Genomic DNA, 27,043 nt, shown 5'->3' with positions numbered 1-27,043 from the left:
GGCACCAGTAATCCCAGCTACTTGGGAGGCTGAGACAGGAGGATCACTTGAAACCGGGAGGTGGTGGTTGCAGTGAGCTGAGATCACGCCTGGGCAGCAAGAACAAAACACTGTCTCAAAAAAAAAAAAAAAAAAAAAAAAAGATCAATATACAAAAATCAAATATATTTCTCTAGAGTATCAATAAAAAAAGATTTCAAATATTCACAGGCAGAATCTGTACATTAGTATTTCACTCAAGGCCAGGTGTAGTGGCTCATGTCTATAATCCCAACACTTTAGGAGGCTAGCAGGGGAGGACTGCTTCAGCCCAGGAATTTGAGACCACCCTGGGCAACATAACAAGGCCCTGTCTTCACAAAAAATAAAAAATCTAGCCAGACATGGGAGTGTGTGCCTTTTTAGTCCAAGCTACTCAGGAGGCTGAGACAGGATTGCTTAAGCCCAGAAGTCCCAGCTTGCAGTGAGCTATGATCATGCCACTGCACTCTAGCCTGGGTGTCAGAGTAAGATCTTGTCTTCCCCCACCCCCAGAATTCCATTCATCCAATTTATTTGGATGCCTATTACATACTACTACATGCAAGATGCCATTAGAGAATCTACAGACACAATAGTGAGCAAAATAGTTTATGCTTTCATAAAGCTTATATTCTAGAGTAAAAGCAAATAATAAACCAAATCAACAAATACATAATGTAAGGTTGTTGTATATAGTGGTATGCAGATGTTTGTTTTCATTGTAGTACAGTATTCCATAGAATATACCATAATGCGGTTATTCATTTGTCTTTTGATGGCTATTCAAGTTGTTTTCAGTTTGGGACTATGGCAAATAACACTCTTGTGAAAAATTCTAGGACATTTATCCTCTTCCACTCATCAAGAGTGTATGCCTTGCCAAATTGCTGAGTCTTATGGAATGCTTAGCATCAACTTTAATGGATAAACCAAACTGGTTTCAAAAGTAGATGGCCAATTTCCATTCGCATCACAAGAAATGAGAATTTTCTATGCTGCACATCTTCACCAACATTTAATATTGTCAAACTTTTATTTTTTTATTTTTGTTTTTTGAGACAGAGTCTTGCTCTGTCGCCCAGGCTGGAGTGCAGTGGCGCAATCTCAGCTCACTGCAACCTTTGCCTCTCGGGTTCAAGCAATTCTCTGCCTCAGCCTCCTGAGTAGCTGGGATTACAGGTACCCACCACCATGCCCGGCTAATTTTTGTATTTTAATAGAGACAAGGTTTCACCATGTTGGCCAGGCATCTCAAACTCCTGACCGCAGGTGATCCACCTGCCTTGGCTTCCCAAAGTGCTGGGATTACAGGTGTGGGCCACTGCGCCCGACGTTAATACCATCAGACTTTTAAATGTTAGCCAGTCTGATGTATGTATAGTGGTCTCTAATTCTGATTTTAATTTGTATTTCCCTGATGACCAATTCATATGTTCATTGGCCATTTGGATATCTATTTTTGTGAAGTGCCTATTCAAGTCATTTGCTCCTTTTTTTTGGCTGGGCTATCTTTAAAAAATTATCTGTAGGAGCTCCTACTTTCTGAATATTAATCCTTTATTCATTTTTTAAAGTTGCAATTCATCTACTCTGTGGCTTGCTTTTACATTCTCTTTGGAATGTCTTTAGATGAACACAAATTCTCAGTTTTAAGGTAGTCATGTTTACTAATGTTTCCTTACAGTTAATAGGTTTGTATCTTGTTTTTGAAATCCCTCCCTACAGTGATGTCATAAGATCAGGAACATAGTTTCAAACTTTTGTAGTTTTATTTTTTATAGTTAAACTTTTTTTCACCCTCCATGTTTGTAGAGCCAGGACCTTAGTATACTGCCCAGGCTGGAGTACGGTGGCTATTCACAGGTGCTATCATAGTGCACTGCAGCCTCAAACTCCTGGCCTTAAGTGATCCTCCTACCTCAGCCTTCTGAGTAACTGCGACCACAGGGATGCCACCTCACCTGGCTTTTACAGTTAAACTTTAATGCACATGGAATAGAATTTTGCGGTGTGAGTTGTAGGAAACAGTTTCATTTTTTCCCTCTATGTCTACCTAATTGTCTTAGAACCTTTTGTTTAAAGGACTGCCTTTCCCCATTGCTCTAGAGTGCCCTAGTTCTATCTGTAGAGTGATCTTTTTAGGCCTCTATTCTCTGTCATTGGTCTAACTCTTAATTACAATATTTAAAATACTTTGTATGTGAGCTGGGCATGCTGATGCACAACTGCAGCCCCAGCTACTTGGGAGGCTGAGGTGGGAGGATCCCTTGAGTCATCTGAGGCTGCAGTGAGCTATGATCACACTACTGCACTCTAGTCTGGGCGACAGAGCAAGATCTTGTCTCAAAAAAACAAACGAACAAGCAAACAAAAAAAGAATTAAAAATAAAAAAAAGAATTCAGGCTTACATTCCTCAGACTGTCATTCTTCACAATCTAAATTATCTGGCATTGTCATCTGCCAGAATCCAACCTTGGATGTATAAACTGCTGGGCATGTTGAGACTTTTCAGTGAAATTCTCAGAGTTGCCTTGCTTATAGTAAGCCATCCTTCCATTCTCCTGAATCCCAGCAGCTTTTACCAATGGACAGAGATGAAAAAAAAGCACTGCCAAGTCCTTGCTATTATGATCTCTGCTTTCCTAGAGTTAATGGATGCACACATGTATGCTGCATTCCATCAGTCAATATCTACTTATGTGCCAGGCACTGTTCTAAATACTGTGCTGTGAGTCCAGCCCTTACAAAACCTATATTCTAGTGGGAAATGACAGTTAATCAGGTAAAGAAATAATAGCCTTTTGGCTGGGTGCGGTGGCTCACGCCTGTAATCCCAGCACTTTGGGAGGCCAAGACAGCACTTTGGGATCACGAGGTCAAGAGATCGAGACCATCCTGGCCAACATGGTGAAGCCCCGTCTCTACTAAAAATACAAAGATTAGCTAGGCATGGTGGTGCGCGCCTATAGTCCCAGCTGCTCAGGAGACTGAGGCAGGAGAATCACTTGAACCCAGGAGGTGGAGGTTGCAGTGAGCCGAGATCACGCCACAGCACTCTAGCCTGGCGACAGAGCGAGACTCCGTCCAAAACAAAAGAAAAAGAAAGAAATAATATCCTTTCTTCTTGAGCCAAGCACAGTGGCTCATGCCTGCAATGCAGCACTTTGGGAGCCCAAGGTGGGAGGATCGCTTGAGGCTAGGAGTTTGAGACTACCCTGGGCAACATGGTGAAATCCTGTCTCTATAAAACACACAAAAATTGCCAGGCGTGCTGGTGTGCACCTGTAGTCCCAACTACTGGGGGGCTGAGTAGGAAGGATTGCTTGAGCACAGGAGGTTGAGGCTGCAGTGAACCAAGACTGTTCCACTGCACTCCAGCCTGGGTGACACGCGAGACTGTCTCAAAAAAACAAAAAACAAAAACAAAAAACCCCCATAAATACTTATAAGCATTTTAAATCTTATTTTAATTAAACTGGATGCTTTTTAAGGCAATGAGGAGGGAAGGGTAAAGGGAAGGATTTATTTTACAAAGATCATGCTAAGTTCAAGAAAATTCAACAGGGTAAGAATAACCTTTTCAGCAAATGGTACTAGGACAACTGGCTATCTACATGCGTATGAATAAAGTTGGGCCCTTTCCTCGAACCACATACAAAAATAAACCCAACATTGACCATATTAATAAATGTAAGTGCTAAAACTATAAAACTCTTAATAGAAAATAAAGAACTAAATCTTCTTGATTTTTGCTTAGGCAAAGCCTTCTTAGATAGGACATCAAAAGCATAAGGGACAAAAGAAAAAATAAAGTGAACTTCACCGAAATTAAGTCCAGGCACAGTGGCTCACATTTGTAACCTCAGCAGTCTGAGAGGCTGAGGTGGGAAGACTGCTTGAGGCCAGGAGTTCAAGACTAGCCTGGGAGTTCAAGCGTGTCATACAGTGACACGCCGTTTCTAAAAAATAAAGTAAAAATTAAAGAATATTTCCAAATCATATATCTGACAAGAGATTTGTGCTTAGAACACATCAAGAATACTTGCAACTCAATTACAAAAAGACACATAGCCAAATAAAAAAAATGGGGAAAGGGGCTGGACATAGTGGCTCACACCTGTAGTCTCACACTTTGGGAGGCTGAGGAGGGAGTATCATTTGAGCCCAGGAGTTCGAGACCAGCCTGGGCAATATGGCGAGATCTCATTTCTACAAAAAATTAAAAAGTGAGCAGGGCATGGTGGCATGTGCCCAGGTACTTAGAAGGCTGAGGCAGGAGGATCACATGAGCTCAGGAGTTTGAGGCTGCAGTGAGCTATGATCATGCCACTGCACTCCAGCCTGGGTGACTCAGTAAGACCCTGTGTCAAAAAAAAAACAAAATCAAAAACAAAACTCAACTGTAAAGAACCAATCTAATTAGAACGTGGGCAAAAGACATGAAGAGACATTTTACTAAAAAGAATATGCAAATGGCAAACAAGCACATCAAAAGATGTTCAGCATCATTAGCCGTTAAAGAAATGCAAATTAGGCTGGGTGCGATGGCTCACGCCTGTAATCTCAGCACTTTGGGAGGCCGAGGCGGGTGGATCACCTAAAGTCAGGAGTTCATGACCAGTCTGACCAACATGGTGAAACCCTGTCTCTACTAAAAATACAACAAAATTCGCTGGGCGTGGTGGTGGGCACCTGTAATCCCAGCCACTCAGGAGGCTGAGGCAGGAGAATCACTTGAATCTGGGAGGAGGAGGTTGCAGTGAGCCAAGATTGTGCTACTGCACTCCAGCCTGGGCAACAGAATGAGACTCCATCTCAAAAAACAAAAAACAAAAAACAAATGCAAATTAAAACTACAATGAAATATTGCTACCTAAGAATGGCTAAAATAAAAAATAGTGACAACATTAAATGCTGATGAAGATGCAGAGAAACTGGATCATTCATACGTTACTGGTGGGAATGCAAACTTTTGGTACAGGTATTCTTGTAAACAGTTTGTCGCTTTCTTAAAAAAAAGAATACACAAGTTAACTGGGCATAATGGTGCATGCCTGTAGTCCCAAATACTTGGGAGGCTGCGGCAAGAGGATCACTTGAGCCCAGGAATTCAACTCCAGCCTGGGCAACAAAGCAAGACCCGGTCTCTTAAAAAACAAACAAACACACAAACCCACAAGCAACTACGATATAACCCACCAACTGCACTCCTGGGCACTTAACCCAGAGAAATAAAAAACGTACCTGTACACAAATGTTTACAGCAGTTTGAGATAGAGTCTTGCTCCATCACCCAGGCTGGAGAGAAGCGGCATGATCTTGGCTCACTGCAGCCGCCACCTCCTGGGTTCAAGTGATTCTCCTGCCTCAGCCTCCCTGAGTAGCTGGGATTACAGGCACACGCGATGACAGCCAGCTGATTTTTGTATTTTTAGTAGAGACGGGGTTTCGCCATGTTGGCCAGGCTAGTCTCGAACTCCTGGCCTCAAGTGATTCACCCGCCTCAGCCTTCCAAAGTGCTGAGATTACAGGCGTGAGCCACCGTGCCCGGCAGGAAAACACCCAGATGCTCTTTAACAAGTAAAACTGCGGTAGGTCCACACCACAAAATACTACTCAGTAATAAACAGGAGCAAACTATTGATAGATGCAACAATCTGGATGATGCTTTGGAGACTTATGGTGAGTACGAAATGCAATCCAAAAAGATTACACACTGTATATAATATTCTCAAAATAACAAAATTATAGAAATGGAGAAAGATTAGTGGTTGTCAGGGGTTAAGAAGAGGGTAAGGGTGTGAGAGAAGTGGGTGTGGATATAAAAGGGCATCAGGAGGGATTCTTGTGTTAACAGAAATGTTCCATATCTTGATTTTATTTATTTACTTATTTGTCTATTTATTTTGAGACACGGTCTCGCTCTTTCTCTCAGGCTGGAACGCAGTAGTGTGATCACAGCTCACTGCAGCTTCAACCTCCTGGGCACAAGTGATCCTCCCACCTCAGCTTCCTAAATAGCTGGGACTACAGGCATGTTCCATCACGCCTGGCAAATTTTTTATTTTTGTAGAAATAAGGTTTTGCCATGTTGCCCAGGCTAGTCTTGAACTCCTGGGCCCAACTGATCCTCTTGCCTTAGCTTCCCAAAGTTCTAGGATTACAGGCATGAGCCACCTGCGTACAGCCATGTATCTTGACTTTATTAATGTCAATTTCCTGGTTTTAATATTTTACTAAATTTTGCAAAATTACTAAATTTTCCCATTGGGGAAAATTGGGTAAAAGGTATGAGGGATCATTCTTTATTATTTCTTTTTTTTTTTTTTTTGAGATGGAGTCTTGCTCTGTTGCCCAGGCTAGAATGCAGTGGCACGATCTCGGCTCACTGCAAACTCTGCCTCCCGGGTTTAAGTGATTCTCCTGCCTCGGCCTCCAGAGTAGCTAGGATTACAGGCGCCTGCCACTGCACCCGGCTAATTTTTGTATTTTTTAGTAGACACGGGGTTTCACCATCTTGGCCAGACTGATCTCGAACTCCTGACCTCATGATCCACCCGCTTCAGCCTCCCAAAGTACTGGGATTACAGGCGTGAGCCACTGCGCCCAGTCTGTTCTTTATTATTTCTTACACTGGCATGTGAATTTACAATTACCTCAAAATAAAAAGTTTAATTTATAAAAAAGGTAAATTCTCACCTCATACCATAAAACAAAATAAATTTGAAGGGCATTGGCTGGTATGATTCCTTTGTCTTTTGCTTTTAAAGTTTACAATTAACCAATATTATTTTGAAATTTGAATCTTACTTTATGTTAAAAAATGTAAGTAAGTGAAAATAATATTAAAACAGTATAGGAGTAGACATAACACAGATCAGTGGAAAAGACAAGACTCTAACCTATTTAAAAATTTAGTATGTTATAGTAGAATTATTTTTTCCTTTCATCCTTCCAGTTGACTCTCCATTTCTTCTCTATTCGGGAGACTAACCTCTATGGACTGCAGCAATCGGAATTCTTACTCTCTAATTATCAGTTGAATTTGGCCAAAGGGAGCTACTAGAGGAAATCAGAAAGTGGGAGTCAGAGAATGTATTACCTATGCTCTTTCCCTGCTGGGCCATAGCTTGGAGGTAGTATTCCTCTCCTGAAGGTCACATCTCCTGGTCAGAAGCTCTGTGCTTTAGCAATCAATCTTGCTGTGTTCTGCTAAGTATTCCCTCTCCTTGTCTCTTCAGAGTTAGGAGTGGCAATTATTTTCTGCTGTTGCTAGGTCTAAGATGCTACACCATCCCTTACTTGTTCCCCTTAACTTTGCCCACATCTTTGTAAATAGTCTCTTCATTAAACTTTTGACAGTTATCCTTAAGTGTGTCGTCTACTTCCTGCCAGGACCCTGATAAGCTTAACAAGAGGCAAAATCTGGATTGCTAGACTAATATACCAAAGGTCAATGTACAATTTAGAAATGTACAGTTAGAGTGATGGATAGATGGGGGTGCCTTTTTAAAATAAATGTTTGGGTAATACAAAATCTCTTTTCAAAGCTATCCAATAAAGAATATGGTCTTGCCCAAAAAGAGGTTTGACCTTTGTCCCGGCTCCTATTAAATCACTTCTAAATCTTGGCATTTCCGTACCAATAGGAGTGACTATGTTATTTATAGTGGGCCCCTTGGGCCATACCTACAGTTTATACTAATGATGGATCCCTTGAACCACATGGTGTCAGCTCAGCTTTCAGAGAGGGAAGGGTAGGAGTCTGGCTTCAATCACATGGGCAATAAATTAAATCATACCTACATAATGAAATCTCAATAAAAAATCTGAACACTGAAGGTGGGGTGAACTTCCAGGATTGGCAGCACTCCATGCATATTGTCATACATCAATTCCAGGAGGGTATGATGTCCTAAGGATCCAAGGGAAGCTTCACAGTTGGAACCCTCCTAGATTCTGCCGTATGTGTCTCTTTCCTTTGCGAATTTTAACCTGTATCTTTGCCCTGTAATAAACTGTAATGGTGAGTATAATAGGTTTCAGGGAGTCCTGTTAGTTACTCTGGTGAATTACTGAACCTGAGGGTAGTTTTGGGAAACCTTTGAACTTGTGATTGGTGTGAGAAGTACGGGTGGTCTTCTATGAGCTCTTCCTTCTAACCTTGTAGTTGGGCCCTAGCTCCTTATAGTTGGGGTCAGAAGCCTTGTGCAGACTTAGTAGCCTGGAGGACTCTGTTCTTAACCTCACAGTTTGGCTAATTCCAGGCAAAAGTACAAAAAAAGTAAGTAACAAAAAATATAAATTGAGATTAATTTGCCAAATTAATATATTTTTCCTGTATTTGTATTTATATAATTTAAATTATTCAACTTACCTGAGGATCTACTAACCACCCATGGTACAAAGGAATATCAAGAAGATCAAATACTATGCATTCTGGTGTATATTCAAACACTCGAACACCAGTGAATCTTACATTTACATCCAGGCCTGTCTGTAGTTTGTGCAAAATTGCCATGGCATCACTCATATTCTGAAAATAGAAAAGGGGAAAGTTCTAATTCAGAAACATCAAAACGAGAACAAAAAAGATATTCAAGTACAAGCACATTTACTTTTAATTTTCCATTTTATCCAATAAATTCAATTCAACATATTTTTATTATTGAGTATCTACTATGTGTCAGAAACTAATTGGAGTTTGAAAGATATAACAATGAATAAAACAGACACTGAGGTGGTCGGATCACTTGAGGTCAGGAGATCGAGACCAGCCTGGCCAACGTGGTGAAACCCTGTCTCTGAAAATACAAAAATTAGCATGGTGGCATGCGCCTGTAGTCCCACCTACTTGGGAGGCTGAGGTGGGAAGATCACGTGAACCCCGTAAGTGGAGGTTGCAGTGAGCCGAGATTGCGCCACTGCATTCCAAGCTGGGCAACAGAGCGAGACTCTGTCTCAAAAAACAAAACAAGACAAAGTCCATGCTCTTATGCAACTAACATTCTATTGGGAGAGATAAACATGTATATATATAAAACAATGTCAAGTATTAGTAAGAAAAACTGAGCAAGATGAAGTTGTATAGAGTAGCAGAAATGAAGGAGCTATTTTAGACCAGAAAGTCTAAAGTCAGATGTTTTTCAAGTCAAAGAGGAAGAAGGCCTCTTGCACTGGTGAATCTAAAATAACTCAAAGTAGGATCTTGAAGAGACAGTTGTACACCCATGCTCATTGCAACATTATTCATAATTCTTTATCTATTCTTAGTTACAACTGACAAATGAATAAAGAAAATGAGGTATATACATACAATAGAATATTATTCAGCCTTAGAAAAAGAAGGAAATCCTGTCATATGCTACACCTGATGAACCTTGAGGACATCATGCTGAGTGAAATAAGCCAGTCACAAAAGTAAAAATACTGTATGATTCTACTTATATGAGATATTTAGAGTCATCAAAATCATAAAAACAGAAAGCAGAATGGTTGTTTCCAGGGGACTGGGGGAAGTGGAAAAGGGGGGTTGTTTGATGGATATAGGGTCTTACTCTGTTGCCCAGGCTAGAGTGCAGTGGTGTGATCGTGGCTCACCACAGCCTCAAACTCCTGGGCTCAAGTGATCCTCCCGTCTCAGCCTCCCATGTAGCTGGGGCTACAGGTACATGCTACCATGCCCAGCTAATGTTTTTGATATTTTGTAGAGACGGGGTCTCACTATGTTACCCAGGCTGGTCTTGAATTTCTGAGCTCAAGTGATTCTCCGCCTCAGCTTCTCAACGTATTGGGATTACAGACATAAGCCACCATGCCTGGCAAGTTTCAGTTTTAAAGATGAAAAAGTGGCTGGGCGCGGTGGCTCACACCTGTAATCCCAGCACTTTGGGAGGCTGAGGTGGGTGGATCACGAGGTCAGGAGATCGAGACCATCCTGGCTAACACGGGACCACACTGGCTAACACGGTAAAACCCCGTCTCTACTAAAAATACAAAAAATTAGTCGGGCGTGGTGGTGGGCACCTGTAGGCCTAGCTACTCGGGAGGCTGAGGCAGGAGAATGGCGTGAACCCAGCAGGTGGAGCTTGCAGTGAGCCGAGATTGCACCACTGCACTCTAGCCTGGACGACACAGCAAGAGTCTGTCTCAAAAAAAAAAAAAGAAAAAAAAAAGATATATTTTATATTATGTGGTTTTTAACACAATTTAAAAAAATAGAAATGAGCTATTAAGCCATGAAAAGACACAGAGGAAACTTAAATGCATAGTAGTAAAGAAAACAAGCTAATCTGAAAAGGCTACATACTGTATAATTCCAAATGACATTCTGGAAAGGGCAAGACTACAGAGACAGTAAAAAAGATCAGTGGTTGCCAAGGATTAAGGGAAGGGAGGAATGAACAGGCAGAGTACAGAGAATTTTTAGGACAGTGAAACTATTCTGTATGATACTGTAATGGTAGATACGTGTCATTATACATTTTTCAAAATCCATAAAACATACAGAACCAAGAAAGAGTAAATTATAGACTCTGGGTGATAATGATGTGGCATTGCCAGTTTATCAATAATAAATGAACCACCCTGGTGCAGGATGTTGAAAGCGGGGGAAGCTGTGTGTGGGGGGTTAGGAGGAACAGGAGGTATATAGAAATTCTCTGTACTTTCCATACTTAATTTTGCAGTGAATGCACTGAAAAGGAAGGAAGGATGGAAGGAAGGGAGTGAGGGGGAGGGGAGTGGGGAGTGTAAATGGGAGAGGAAAGGAGAGGGAGGTGAGGGAGACAGCCTCTTTGAAAATGACACTAGAATAGAGACCACAGTGAGCACTGAATCTTAGGAAGCTCTGGGCAAAGAGCATTCCAAAGTAGATGCCAGTGCAAAAACGAGTTTATTACTGTATCCATGGAATAGCATGGGGCCCAGTGTGGCTGGGACAAAATAAAAGTGAAAAGTTGAAGGAGATGAAGTCTAAGAGGCAGAGGCTGGATCACAAAGACTTGTTTGTCAAATTAAGGAGTCATTCTGTCCACATCAGTTTTCTCAACAAATGTAGTCATATACATCTGGAATAAAGACTATTTTAAAATGCTTTTCTAAGCATGTTAACACATTAAATATAGACATATGTATAGAGAATACATTTGAAAGAATAAAGAAAAACCAATACATAAAATTTAACACACTTTTACTGAATCCCTACTGCTAATCAGACACTGTACAAGATACTAAAGATACAAAATACGAACAGTAGACTATAGTCTATAGAGGGGTTTGATAATAAAAAGGGTGAAAATGAAGGAAATTTTATATTAAAACTAGGGATTGTCTTTGAAATTTGAAAAAAACAAATTTAGGTTACAAAAATGAAGTTCTGTTTTATGAAATAATTTATAAAATTCCATTCTAACAGACTGTACAGACTGTAAACAGAAATCATTCAAATGTTTCAAATTAATGAATGATGCATTTATAATAGGATAACATTGTTATACTGGTCTTTGACCTTTCTCGGTTTCATCTCTTCCTACTATGTATGTTTCCCCCAAACAATATATTTTCTCAACCTTCCCAAAAATTGAACGCTTAAAAACAACCAGCTTACATTTTTTCCCTTAAGTATTTTAGAACTTTTCTTAAATCTACAGCAATGATGAATCTGAAAAAATAGTAACAACAGTGAGCAATCTAAGTATTATAGTTTTATAACCACCAGATTTTCCTCTATTTTTGTAAATTCTTGTTTGTCAACCACCCAACTTCCTTTAGGGGCAATATGATTTCTAATGGCTCTGGGCTCATGCTTATACCTTCATATATTTGCTACAGTTATTCCCCATTATTTAGTATTAAAACAATTGAGTTAACACCATTTGATATCTTCATAAACATTAATAAAACTGATAAAAGAGGCCAGTTACAGTGGCTCATGCCTGTAATCCCAGCACTTTGGGAGGCTGAGGTGAGCAGATCACTTGAGCCCAGGAGTTTGAGGATGCAGTGAGCCATGATAGCACCATGGCAAACCAGACCAAGTGACAGAGTGAGACCCTGTCTCAAAAAAAAAAAAAAAAAGTTGGCGCATTGACTCACGCCTGTAATCCCAGACAGGTGGATCACTTGTCAGGAGTTTGAGACCAGCACAGCCAACATGGTGAAATGCCATCTCTACTAAAAATAAAAAAATTAGCCAGGAGTGGTGGCACATGCCTGTAACCCCAGCTAATTGGGAGGCTGAGGCATGAGAATCCCTTGAACCTGAAAGGCGGAAGCTGTACTGAGCTGAGATCATGCCACTGCACTCCAGCCTGTACAACAGAGGGAGACTTTGTCTTTTTGTTTGTTTGTTTTTTTGAGACGGAGTCTCGCTCTGTCGCCCGGGCTGGAGTGCAGTGGCGTGATCTTGGCTCACTGCAACCTCCACCTCCTGGGTTCAAGGGTTCCATCTGCCTCAGCCTCTCGAGTAGCTGGGACCACAGGTGCGTGCGTATTTTTAGTAGAGATGGGGTTTCACCGTGTTAGCCAGGATGGTCTCGATCTCCAGACCTTGTGATCCCCCCGCCTCAGCCTCCCAAAGTGCTGGGATTACAGGCGTGTGCCACCATGCCCAGCTGAGACTCTGTCTTAATAAAAAACAATTGATAAACCAAACAAACTTATTTTAAAAGGTTTTTAAACTCTTGGGTAAGTATTTTGCCACTTTGTTCCCAATTCCAAATTATACTTAATATTATAAAATATAAATGTGAGCTATGGTTGCTTACCTCACAAGAAGGGAGTACTACTGGATCCTTTAGGGCAGTGGTTAAACTGTTTCTCAGAACTCTTTTCAAAGGAACTTTTAACATGGTCAAATATTTTAAATTTAAATACAAAATATATTTTAAGAATATATTTGCACTCATTAAAAATTTGTTATGAATACACACATTATGTTTTCTTGTGCTGTCAGTATATTATTAGACAAAACTGGAAAAAATAGGCTCTTTGCTTACATTACAACTTCTGGTAAAGAGTTTTAATTGGGAATATTGCAGCTCTGTGTTGGTCTTTCTAAAATTAGGTTTGAAGACATCTGTTCACGTAAAATTACACGAAAAAGAACACTATTACATCACACTTGTGGAACATTATACATTAGCTTAGACTCAGCCCAGCCATATAAGCTTGACATACACGATTTTCAAAACAGTAATGTAATAATAACACCTTATAGTTTCATTGTTTATTTTAAAAGCAGGGTACTTTTTGCCTGATATGTTTATGAGAAATGCAAGCAGTTGTTAGATACCCTTTGTTTCAGCTTTGAGCCAATACTTCCAACTTCCCTTCAAGAATCCTGATCAGTGTAATGGGAGTGTATTCCAATGCAAGATGGACTTAAACCAAATGCTGATAACATTTGCAAGCATTTTTATTTTTCTTTCTTTCTTAATTTTTTGAGGTGGAGTCTTACTATATCACACCCAGATTGGTCTTGAACTCCTAGGCTCAAGTAATCCTCCTGCCTCAGTCTCCTGAGTACCTGGATTACAGCTGCGAACCACTGTGACTGGCTGCAAACAGTTTTCTTTTCTTTTCTTTTTTTTTTTTGTAACAGGGTCTCACTCTGTTGTCCAGACTGGAATACAGTGGCGTGATCTTGGCTCACAGCAACCTCTGCCTCCTGGGCTCAAGCGATCCTCTGACCTCAGCCTCCCAAGTAGCTGGGACTATGGGCGTGTGCCACCATGCCTGGCAAATGTTTTGTATTTTTTGTAGAGACAGGGTTTTGCCATGTTGCCCAGGCTGGTCTCACTCCTGGGCTCAAGCGATCCGCCTGCTTTGGCCTCCCAAAGTGCTGGGATTACAGGCATGAGCCACCAAGCCTGGTGCCTGCAAACATGAAAATTAAGATTTTCTCATTTCAATCAAGATTTTCTCAGGATTAGGCAACGAAAGTAAAATGAATTTGGAGGTTGATATCAGACTGCAGCTATCATCCACAGTCCCTAATTTTAAGTTTTTAATCAAAATAGCTTCATGATTTCAGTAAGAAATGATATAAATTTCATAAATACATGATATAAATTGAACTTTATCACTTTATACTTATCATGTACTGGTTTTATATATTGGAAGCTGGGATAAGATTTCATCTGAAAAGAGGTTTCTATTGCTAAAAATATTTAAATATCACTGTTTTAAGATACAAATTCCCCTGATAAAATTTAAATCACTTAGAATACAAATTTGGCTTTAGCTACAGATTTCCTTTCTTCTTCTTCTCCTCCTCCTTTTTTTTTGTCGCCCAGGCTGGAGTGCAGTGGCGTGATCTCGGCTCACTCCAAGCTCCGCCTCCCGGGTTCACGCCATTTTCCTGCCTCAGCCTCCGGAGTAGCTAGGCCTACAGGCGCCCGCCACCACGCCCAGCTAATTTTTTGTATTTTTTTTTTTTTCCAGTAGAGCTGGGGTTTCACCATGTTAGCCAGGATGGTCTCAATCTCCTGACCTCGTGATCCGCCTGCCTTGGCCTACCAAAGTGCTGGAATTATAGGCGTGAGCCACCACGCCCGGCCTCTTATTTTTTGAGGCATTCTCCCTCTGCCGCCCAGGATGGAGTGTAGCGACGCAATCTCGGCTCACTGCAACCTCCGCCGCCCTGGTTCAAGCAATTCTCATGCCTCAACCTCCTGAGTAGCTGGGACTACAGGTACGTGGCATTACACTTGGCCAATTTTTGTATTTTTAGTAGAGGTGGGGTTTTTCCGTGTTGGGCAGCTGGTCTCCAACTCCTGGCCTCAAGTGACCCACCCACCTTGGCGTCCCAAAGTGCTGGGATTATAGGCGTGAGTCACCGCATCAGGCTGGAGCATAGTGGCGCGATTCCGGCTCACTGCAACTTCCGCCTCCTGGGTTGAAGTGATTCTCCTGCCTCAGCCTCACGAGTAGCTGGGACTACAGGCGCGCACCACCATGCCCAGCTAATTTTTTTTGTATTTTTAGTAGAAATGGGGTTTCACCATGTTGACAAGGATGGTCTCCATCTCCTGACCTCGTGATCTGCCCACCTCGGCCTCCCAAAGTGCTGGGATTACAGGCGTGAGCCACCACACCCAGCCAACTTGTTGATTTTTCAAATTTTATTAAGACCAGATTATCTGAACATTAAATTCAAGAAATTTTGCAAGACAAATGAGTTATGCTTTCTTTTTGCAAATTTGATACTGGTGAAAGTATGTTAAAAAAGGTTGCTTTGAAAGTAAATACGAAGTTTCCAACGATGTCTCTTTCTTCCCTGGCTAATACTTCCTTCCATTCGAAGAAGCCAATTCCTTCTTGCCTTCTATTGCCAAGTAAAGGAAGAATACTGAAGAAAATGAAGCTCCGCTTGCTTTTTTCCAGCACCAATAATTTTAAGCCTAGTGATACCTCCTACATTGCAGAACAGGATCTCTAAAGAACATGCCAAGAAATGTGGATACTGAAACTATCAAATAGCAAAACTTGTCCTAATGACATACCATATACATCATTTGTTCAACTTTCTCCTGAACATAACTTAATTGTAAAATATAAATAAAACGAGGACAGATACATTAATGACAAATTCACCTGGAAGTCAATTTTTCAAGAAAAACACTAGGTTTGATCTGTCATGGAATGAAAAAAAAAAGGAAAAATACTGAGAAAAAAATGAGAAGAAAAAGGAAAAATCTGGCTGTGAGCTAAAAATGGATTTTATATTTTTAAAGAGATATAAAAAAAGAAAACAAAGAATATGTAATAGAGACTGACCACATGTGGCTTGCAAAGTCTAAAGTGTTTACTATCTAATCCTTTATAGAAAAATGCTGCCAGCTACTAATAGAAACCAATGTATATATTTAAACTTTAAAATCATATACTTTAACAAAAACTGTGTTTATTACCTGTTCATAATTTAAACGTTGAATTTCTGAAATTTCTTTTGGCTTTGCATCAAGCATGTAATCTCCTGTAAAAAAAAGAATTGTAAAATTGCCTTTTAAAAACTTGTTTTTCTGATTACAAAAGTAATAGATCTTAATTATAAATGTTAAAACACTGTAGCTATAGTTGACATATAAAATTGACTCCCCAATCCTACCCAGAGAAAATCAATGTTAACTTTTCCTATCACCTCAAATATTTTTTCAATGTATATACTATAGGAACTTTTTACTTCCATTTTATAATATATTTCAGCATCATTCCATGTTATTATGTATAAAGGTCCCAAAGGTTGTAACAAATTTCACTGCTGTCAACAATATAACTATTTCTGATTACCTCACCAATAATGGGTATTATCAGTCTTCTAAATGTCTGCAACACTAAGAAGTAAAAAAAAAAATTTTGGCATCTGCCTGGGTTTGGTGGCTCACGCCTATAATCCCAGCACTTTGGGAGGCTGAGGTGGGTGGATCACCTGAGGTCAGGAGTTCAGCCTGGCTAACTCTACTAAAAATACAAAAATTAGCCGGGCATGGTGGCATGGTGGCATGGTGGCAGTAGCTGTAATCCCAGCTACTTGGGAGGCTGAGGCAGGAGAATTGCTTGAACCTGGGAGGTGGAGGTTGCAGTGAGCCGAGATTGCGCCACTGCCCTCCAGCCTGGGCAACAGAGTGAGACTCTGCTTCAAAAAAAAATTTATTTTTTTTCTTTTCATTTAAAAAGATGGTATTTTTATATACGAGTTTTTATTTGGTGTCACCTTTTAAATATATGTATAACCTTTTGGTATATGTGGCAACTTTTAAATATATGTAGTACCTTTTAAAAATATGGATCACAATTTTAATACTTTTAAATCTATGTATTATCTTTCAAATTATGTATTAACTGTATGTATGTACTTTTTTCTTTGAATTATCTACCTATATAATTATCATCTTTTTTTTTTTTTTTTTTAAAAGATGGGGTTTTGCCATGTTGCAGCCTCCCAAAGTGTTGGGATCACAGGCATGAGCCACCGTTCCTGGCCTATCTTTTCTTATTAAACTGTAAAAGCTAAACTGGGCTGGGCATGATGGCTTATGCCTATAATCCCAGCACACTGGGAGGCCGAGGAGGGTGGATCACCTGAGGTTAGGAGTTCAAGACCAGCCTGGCCAACATGGTAAAATCCTGTTTCTACTAAAAATACAAAAATTAGCCAGGCATAGTGGCATGCACCTGTAGTCCCAACTACTCAGGAGGCCGAGGCAGGAGAATTGCTTGAACCCAGGAGGTGGAGGTTGCAGTGAGCCAAGATCACACCACTGTACTCCAGCCTGGGTGATGGAGCGAGACTGTCTCAAAAACAAAAACAAATTTTATTTTTAAAAAATCTTGTCAACTGGTTAATCTGTCTCCACCCCTCCAGACAACTAGTTAACTGATTTTTTGTGAGATCTAGACTTAGTGATGTAACTGAGACTGCATATTTTAGAAGACTTTTTTTTTTTTTTTTGAGACAGTCTTACTCTGTTGCCCAGGCTGGAGTGCAGTGGCGTGATCACGACTTGCTGCAACCTCAACCTCCCTAGGCTCAGGTGATCCTCCCACCTCAGCTTCCTGAGTAGTTGGGACTACAGACACGCACCACCACACCTGGCTAATCGTTTCAAAAAAAAAAGCTAAACTGGATGCAGAAAAATGAGCAAAACTTGGAATGGCAATGGGAGAAAAAGCATCTTTTGAGAGGAAGAATGAATGGAGAATGCACATGTAAGAAAGATCATGTCACATGAACAGCTTATAAGAAGATATAATACAAAAGATTTATATTGTAAAGTAGTGGCAAACATGGTTGAATGAGTAAACTTGAACAGATTTTAGAAAATCTTAAATAATATGCTGTTAAATTTGGCTGGCTGTAAAAGATCACAGGGATCTTTATATTTTTAAGTAGAGGAGTGAAGGATGAAATTGATGCTTTAGGAAAAGTACACTGATACGTAGGCTAATTTAGAGGACAAAGTGATACAGTTTATGGGTAAATCAGGTTGTGAAGTATGAGTATATAGAAAGAGAAAAAATTTCAAGGAAACAATTAAGAAAACCTTGCTACTAATGGGATATTCTAAATAAACAGAAAACAAGAAACCAAAATTTGATAGCTACTTTATGCCAAAAAAATGGAAGAGAGGGCTTGGCCTAAGTTAGCTTATACCAGGTGAACATTTGGAAAAAAGGAAATACAGGCAACTCTGGGCGAAATTAAAATGCTTCAACATTGACCTCGCTTTATAGCGTATTTATATTCAAAAGATGAAATAATTTTTTAAAACTCAGACAATGCCACCATCTCTATTATTTTTCTTACTTTATGCCAGTCTCATAATCATACTAACAATTTCAGATGGCTGAAGTCACAATATACATTCCAGTTTATATTGCGTTTCATATTCCTGCCCATTTCCTGCCTTCTCCCTACATCTCTTCTGCACCTTACTTTATTACACTTCCTAACACTTCCTAGGCATCGTGTTTCTTTCTCTATGCCAAAGCCCTCCAAAAAGCCATGTCCATGTCTGGCTCTGCTCTCATATTCTAGTAACAGAAATTTCCAGATTGAAATTCACTTCTTCTCCTCTAACCTTTGCCAATCAAAATTCCCATTTCCTTGGGGTACTTCAGCTAGGCATTAAGAAAGCAATTATTAGTTTCTCTTACAATCCCTCTACTAGTGTTTGCTTTTTTTTTTTTTTTTTTTTTTTGAGACGGAGTCTCGCTCTGTCGCCTAGGCTGGAGTGCAGTGGCGCCACCTCAGCTCACTGCAAGCTCCGCCTCCCAGGTTCATGCCATTCTCCTGCCTCAGCCTCCCAAGTAGCTGGGACTACGCGCGCCCGCCACCACGCCTGGCTAATTTTTTGTATTTTTAGTAGAGACAGGGTTTCACTGTGTTAGCCAGCATGGTCTCGATCTCCCGAACTTGTGATCCGCCTGCCTCGGCCTCCCAAAGTGCTGGGATTACAGGCGTGAGTCACCGCGCCTGGCCGTGTTTGCTTTTTAACTCAAAAACATCTCTTTTTTCTCCAGAGAAATGGAGTAGTCTCAACAGGAGAACATCTAAACAGCTTAGAAAATTAAACATTTGTTCTGGCATGACTGGCCCTGAATAAAGTTTACTTTTGGTGAGGCAGAGCCTTTAGAATTTCTTTGCCTACATCATTCTTGTTCACTTCTCCCCCACCTCCCATCAAAATATTACTTTTACATGTCCCCAGTAGCTAAGCCCTCTCACCAGTGATTCCCAAACCTCTTTAGCTACACCAGGTCTAGCTATTTCCTCACTGATTTTTCTTTTTCCTTATTAAAATTATCTGTCCTATGTTCTGCTTCCTCAGGGCTTTGCTAGCTAAGAGTTAGATAAATTTAACATACCAAGATCTGTTAACTATTTCTTTTATTACTCTTTCCAAGAAAAATACCACGCTGACATTTTCGTGGTTAGAGTACACTTACGCAGCCACATTAACTACATGTTGACACCTCCAAATAACTAGCTCACAGTACATGCTCAGTGAGTATTTACTGGATTGCTGGGGACGGTGGCTGATGTCTGTAATCCCAGCACTTTGCGAGGCCAAGGCGGGCGGATCACCTGAAGTCAGGAGTTTGAAACCAGCCTGGCCAAGATGATGAAACCCCACCTCTACTAAAAATACAAAAATTAGCTGGGTGTGGTGGCAGGCGCTTGTAATCCCGGCTACTTGGGAGGCTGAGGTGAGATAATCACTTGAACCCAGGAGGCGGAGGTTGCAGTGAGCCAAGATTGTGCCATTGCACTGTAGCCTGGGTGACAAGAGTGAAACTCTGTCTCAAAAAAAAAAAAAAAAAAAAAACAACAACAACAAAAAATTTTTTTACTGGATTAAAAAAACCAGAAAAGGGCTGGGTGTGGTGGCTCACGCCTGTAGTCCCAGCACTTTGAGAGGGTAAGGTGGGTGGATCACGAGGTCAGGAGTTCGAGACCAGCCTGGCCAACATAGTGAAACCCCATCTCTACTAAAAAAAAAAAAAAAAAAAAAAATACAAAAATTAGCTGGGCATGGTGGCGGGCGCCTGTAATCCCAGCTGCTTGGGTAGCTGAGGCAGGAGAATTGCTTGAGCTTTGGAGGCGGAGGTTGCAGTGAGCCAAGATCGCACCATTATACTCCAGCCTGGGCGAAAGAGCAAGACTCCATCTCGGGAAGAAAAAAAAAGAAAAGAAGGAAAAACATAAGTAGAGGAACTTTCAAATATTATATCAAAAACAGTTTGGGATTGTAGAGGGGTAAGAGGGATGTATTTTTGAGTATACGAGCTTTTCAGTGTACTTTAAATCATAGAAGGTGCCCAGATGGAGACAGCACATTAACCCCTCGGAACACTGGTTTCCTCTTCTGTAAAACAGAGGCATTACAATTTGGTGATGGCTTTATTTTTGCACCAATCTCATCCTTTGTACTATTAGTACTTCTGTACTTATGGCTCTGCTCATCGGTTCTCTGCCACCACAACTGTATCTCATTTGCAGAACTCATGGCAAAAGAGCTCATTTTGTCTCAGAAGGTATGCAGACAAAGTCAAGTAGAGTGCTAGTGATAACGAGCAGGGAAGAGGTTAGGTAAATGGTATCAACTTGTGATAGCACAGAAAGTAGAGCCAGAATGAAGATAAGAGCTATGGAGTGGCAGCACAGTTTAACACTGTCCAGTTGAAATATAATGCAAGCCACAAATTTGAGCTCAAATGTAATTTTAAATTTTCTAGTAGCCACATTAATAAAGGTCAAAATAAATAGGTAAAATTAATCTTTTCTTTTTTTTTTTTTTTTGTTTGAGATAGGGTCTCACTTTGTCACCCAGGCTGGAGTACAGTGGTACAAACATGGCTCACTGCAGCCTTGAACTTCCAGGCTCAAGTGATCCTGCTGCCTCAACCTCCTGAGTAGCAGGGACTACTGATAAGCATCATCACACATGGCTAATTTTTAAAATTTTTTGTAAAGATAGGGTTTTGCCATGTTGCCCAGGCTGGTCTTCAACTCCTGAGCTCAAGTGATCTGCCTGCCTCTGTCTCCCGCAGTGCTGGGATAAAAGGCATGAGCCATCACACCTGGCCAAAATTAATCCTAATAATATATTTTATTTAACTTAGTATATGAAAATTTCAACAATCAATATTTTAAAATTACTGATATTCTTTTTTAACCAAATCTTTGAAATTCAGTGTATATTTTACATTTACAGAACATCTCAATTCACACTGGCCACATTTCAAGGACTCAAGAGCCACATGTACCTAGTGGCTACTATATTCTTCAGTGCAGGTTTAGGTGATATATGGCAATGATCTAAGAAAGAATAGTACATGAGTCCAATTTGACTCAATCTGCCTTACACAATTCCATCTGAGAACAAGGAAAGTAGGGTGGAGAGTGGATGGATATAGAAGAGCTGGATAGGAAACAGGGTCAGAAATACATGTAACTCATTACTTAAATTATATATAGTTATATATAAATGGCCAGGTGCAGTGGCTAATGCCTATAATCCCAGCACTTCGGGAGGCCAAGGCAGGTGGATCACTTGAAGCCAGGAATTCAAGACCAGCCCGGCCAACATGGGGAAACCCCATCTCTACTAAAAATACAAAAATTAGCTGGGCATGGTGGCGGGTGCCTATAATCCCAGCTACTCAGGAGGCTGAGGCAGGAGAATTGCTTGAACCTGGGAGGCAGAGGTCGCAGTGAGCGAGATCGTGCCACTGCACTCCAGCTTGGGCAACAGAGAGAGACCCAGTTTCAAAAAACAAAACAAAATAAAACTACATTTAACTTGTTATTTAGGAAACTAAAATAGATTAAGCATCCTATTACAGTAAATTCAAACTTCCTGCCTGGCTCACAAGACTCTCTTGCCACAATCTACTTAATCCAATCTCTATTTCTCTAACTATACAACATGCAGATTTACCAACTATAGTCAAATTAGACACATACACTGTTCCTTCAATATGCCTTAAATATTTCCACCTCTAGCTTGAGCTTAAGATAGTTTCCACCTAGCCCTCAAACAACCTTTCCTATTCTTTACAACAGCATAGATTCTAACTATCCTTCAAAGCCCGATACAAGTCACATGTTCTCCATTCAGCCTTTTCCTACTCCTTACCCACTTCCCATACCCGTTTGTACCCAAACTTCTCAAAAGTTTTCTGCCCTTGAGGCTCCACTTCCTTACCTCCCAGATACTCTTCAACTCACCACTCCATTTCCATCTCATCACTGCAGTGACACGGTTTGATGAAGGTCACAATAACCACACTGCCAAGTCATAAAGAGTATTCTCCAGTATTCAATACCCTTTCTCCTTTCTTCTAACAATCTTCACCCTCTCTTGGCTTCATTCTACTACTTTGTACTGGCTTTTCTCCTATCTTACCAGCTACTTCTTCACTATTTCTCTGTCCTCTACTTCATGCATTTTAGCAGAGGTAATGTTGCACTTAAAGGGGCAAAAACTGGTTCTTGGTGCAGGAGGGAGGGTGGCCAAAAAAAAAAAAAAAAAAAAATCTTAGATACTATAATGGTTTATAGCCTTCAAAGGGCCACAATACAAAAAAACACATACAACAGGCCGGGCACAGTGGCTCACGCCTGTAATCCTGGCACTTTGGGAGGCTGAGACGGGTGGATCATGAGGTCAGGAGATCGAGACCATCCTGGCTAACACGGTGAAACCCTGTCTCTACTAAAAATACAAAGAATTAGCTGGGCATGGTGGCAGGCACCTATAGTCCCAGCTACTCAGGAGGCTGAGGCAGGAGAATGGCGTGAACTGGGAGGTGGAGCTTGCAGTGAGCTGAGATCACGCCACTGCACTCCAGCCTGGGCAATAGAGCAAGACTCCGCCTCAAAAAACAAAACAAAACAAAACAAAAAAACACATACTATATATCTACAGTATTAAAATGTCCTGAAGTGAGCCATTAGGACAAAACTGTCTATAAAGGCTTCTCAGAATGGCAATAACGAAAAGAAAGTTGAAACACTGCTCCACCTAATCTCTGCATGCTGGGAAACTTCAGGGGAGAATCTTGGACCCCTCTTCTTTTCTCTATTATCAACTTCCACAGATTTATTTATTTATTTATGTATTTATTTTTATTTATTTATTTATTTATTTTGGAGACGGAGTCTCGCTCTGTCGCCCAGGCTGGAGTGCAGTAGCGCAATCTCGGCTCACTGCAAGCTCCACCTCCCAGGTTCACGCCATTCTCCTGCCTCCGCCTCCCGAGCAGCTGGGACTACAGGCGCCCGCCACCGTGCCCGGCTAATTTTTTTGTATTTTTAGTAGAGACGGGGTTTCACCGTGGTCTCGATCTCCTGACCTCGTGATCCGCCCACCTCGGCCTCCCAAAGTGCTGGGATTACAGCTGTAAGCCACCGCGCCCGGCCCAACTTCCACAGATTTAAATACCATTTTTATACTGATGACTTCTAAACTCTTATCTTGAATTTCAGTGTTCTCTGGAACTCATAGTCTGCCATTAGCAAATTCCCTAGGTATTCAACTCCTCTGAATGTTCCCCTTCACCTTATTATCTGAGTATTTGGCTCTGTCTTGATGACAATGCAGTTCTCTTAAGTGACTGTTCTGTCCTCTCTCATACTTCTTTTACCAGTGAACCTCAAAGTGGAATAGGTACCCAATTGCTCCTTACTGTCATTCTCTCCCCACTTCCTCCCTAAACTCTCCAGTTTTAAAACTCAGATAATTCTACCCATTATCTACCCACCTTGTTGCAGTTACCTACTGACCTTCAGGCCAATTCCCTTTATTCTTGGCTCACTATCTTTCTCCAACACAAATTCCATAGTTTTCGGTAATTTCAACACGCATGGAGATGTCTCTTCCAATACCCTGCCTCTCTGTTCCTTGACCTCTTCTCCAACAAAAATATTTTATTCTTAAAACACACACACACACACACACACACCCACACACCCAAAAAAAACTTTCATTCTACTTTATCTCAGAAACTCATTTCCCATGGTAATACAGTTTCATTATTACCAAAAATTCCTCAGCTCTATCAGGAATCGAGACTTACAATCCATTAATCTCATTACATTTTCCTTCAACACACTTACATCATTTCCTCTTTACACAGCTTAAATTCTAAGGCCCATAATTATAATCACTCTCTATACACACCTTCATACCTTAGATTCCTCCCCTCCTCCCCCACTGCACAACCCTGGCCTCACCACTGGCAACATGTAGAGCAACATACCCTAGATTCTTTCGTCAACACGCTCATCAGGCGAAAGTCCAGCTCTGGTTAAATCCTGGCCTCCCATTATTCAGGCCTGGACTCGTGCAGCTGAACGTGACTGAGAAAACATAACACCATGCTGGCTGGTTTCACTAACCTCAAAGGTAACACCCAAAAATCATACCACAGCTCTCTAATCCATTCACTCTCCCATTTCTCTAAGCAATTATTTTATACCTTCCCTCTTACTTTCAACAACTCCTCCCCTCATCCTCACTCCCAGCTGATGACTTTGTTTCCTATTTCATTGAGAACATAGAAGCATTCAAGAGACACGCTACAGCCACATCCAACCACCTACCTGCACCTATTTGTAATACATTCTGTCTTTCCTCCTATTACCATGGATGAACTATCTAAGGCTAATTTTTCTATTTGTATAAAGTACTTTTTGCAGTTCCCTTTCTCTAGTTTTCTCTTTTATAAAATGGCTTTGAGGTATAATCCACATACCATACAACCTACTCACTTAAAATGTACAATTCAATTATTTTTTGTTGTATATTCACAGGATTATGAACTAATTTTATTTAATCATGATCTAATTTTATTTAATTAATTAATTTATTTGTTTACTTATTTTTTGAGATGGCATCTCACTGTCGCCCAGGCTGGAGTGCAGTGGTGTTATCTCCACTCACTGCAACCTCCGACTGCTGGGTTCAAGCAATTCTCCTGCCTCAGCCTCCCAAGTAGCTGGGACTACAGGCATGTGCCACCACACCCGACTAATTTTTTGTATTTTTAGTAGAGATGGGGTTTTGCCATGTTGCCTAGGCTGGTCTTGAACTCCTGAGCTCAAGTGAACCACCCACCTCAACCACCCAAAGTGCTGGGATTACGGTGTGAGCCACCGTGCCAGTCCCATGATCTAATTTTGGAACACTTTGGTCCTCCCTAAAAGAAACCCTGTGCCCATTAGCAGTCAACCCCCATTTCACCCCATCTCCTCCCCAAGCCCTAAGCAACCGCTAATCTACTTTCTGTCTCTATAAATGTGCCTATTCTGGTTTTTTTAAATTTTCATTTTTTAGAGATAAGGTTCTTGCTCTCTCACCCAGGCTGGAATGCAGTGGTATGGTCATAGGTTCATTGCAGTCTCAAACTCCTGGGTTCAAGTGATCCTCCCACCTCAGCCTCCCAAGTAGCTGGGACCATAGGCATGCACCACCAGCCTGGTTAATGGATGTTTCATATAAATGGAATCATACACTATATGGTCTTTTGTACTTTGCCTCTTTCACTTAAATGTTTCAGGGTTCATCCATGTTATAGCGTGTATTCGTACTTCATACCTTTTTATGGCTGAATAATATTCCATTATACAAATTTATATTTGTTTATCTGCTCATCAGTTGATAGACATTTCGGTTGTTTCCATTTTTTGACTACTATGAATAATACTGCTTTGAACATTTTTCTTTTTTCCCCCTGAGACAGAGTCTTGCTCTGTCGCCCAGGCTGGAGTGCAATGGCCTGATCTCGGCTCACTGCAACCTCTGCCTCCCAGGTTCAAGCGATTCTTCTGCCTCAGCCTCCCGAGTAGCTGGAATTACAGGCATGTGCCACCATGCCTGGCTAATTTTTATGTTCTTAGTAGAGACGGGGTTTTACCATGTTGGCCAGGCTGGTCTCAAACTCTTGACATTGTGATCCACCCGCCTTGGCCTCCCAAAATGCTGGGATTACAGGCGTAAGCCACCATGTGTGGCCTGAACATTTTTATACAAGTTGTATGGACATACATTTTCACTTCTCATAGGTAAATACCTAGGAATGATATTTCATGGTCATATGGTAATTCTGTTTAACTTTTTAAAGAATTGCCAAACTGCTTTCCAAAGTGGCTGTATTATTTTACATTTCTACTGGCTAGGTGTGAGGGTTTCCAGTTTTTTCTTGTTTCCAGTCAGGTTTTCATTCCATACACTCATCAAGGTTACCAATGACCTCCTTATGGCTAAATCGACAGTCAATTTTTAGTTTTCCTCCTGCTTGAGCTATTAGCAGCATTTGATTCAGCTCATCTCTCACTCTTCCTTGTAACATTTCTTCATTAGGATTCTAGGAAATCACAGCCTCCTATTTTTCTTCTACCTGGCTGACCATGCCGGCTCTTTCTCCTTCCCCATCTTCTAATCACTGGCATATCCCAGACTCAGTCTACTGACCTTTTCTCTTTTATCTACTACATTCCTTCCCTTAATGATCTCACCCAATCTAACTACTGTTTATATATGTTGTCTGTAAATATATATTTACAGGCTAGACTTGTACTGTCTAATACAGAAGCCAGTAGCAATATGTGGCTATTAAATTTAATTTATAACATTAAAAATTCAGTTCCTTGGTCACATAACACACACACACACACACACACACACACACACACACACACACACACACACACACACACACACACACACACACACACACACACACACACACACACACACACACACACACACACACACACACACACACACACACACACACACACACACACACACACACACACTTTGAGACAGGGTGCCCTGTTGCCCACGGTAGAGTGCAGTGTTGTGATCCTGGCTCACTGCAGCCTCTGGATCCCAGGCCCAAGCAATCCTCCCACCTGAGCCTCCCACTTAGCTGGGACTACAGGTGCACACCATCAGGCCTGGCTAGTTTTTGAATTTTTAAGTGGAGATGGGGTCTCACCATGTTGTC

The 27,043-nt window shown here is 40.9% G+C and overlaps 1 protein-coding gene across 2 annotated transcripts in view; it reads right to left on the bottom strand.

The window, feature by feature from the left end:
* Positions 1-27,043, bottom strand: part of MINDY2 (MINDY lysine 48 deubiquitinase 2) — a 91,981-nt gene that overhangs the window by 41,606 nt on the left and 23,332 nt on the right. For both annotated transcript variants that reach the window (XM_054451244.2, XM_054451245.2), the window contains exons 3-4: positions 15,937-16,001; positions 8,400-8,558 (exon numbers count right to left, since the gene is read on the bottom strand). In XM_054451244.2, the coding sequence (XP_054307219.1) occupies positions 8,400-8,558; positions 15,937-16,001 (224 nt within the window). The remainder of the gene's footprint in view (positions 1-8,399; positions 8,559-15,936; positions 16,002-27,043) is intronic.

This window comes from Pongo pygmaeus, chromosome 16 (genome assembly GCF_028885625.2).
Source record: "Pongo pygmaeus isolate AG05252 chromosome 16, NHGRI_mPonPyg2-v2.0_pri, whole genome shotgun sequence".
In the NCBI taxonomy this organism is placed as follows: Eukaryota; Metazoa; Chordata; class Mammalia; order Primates; family Hominidae; genus Pongo; species Pongo pygmaeus.
Note: the sequence above shows the minus strand (reverse complement) of the source record. Positions and strands in the feature narration are given on the sequence as shown.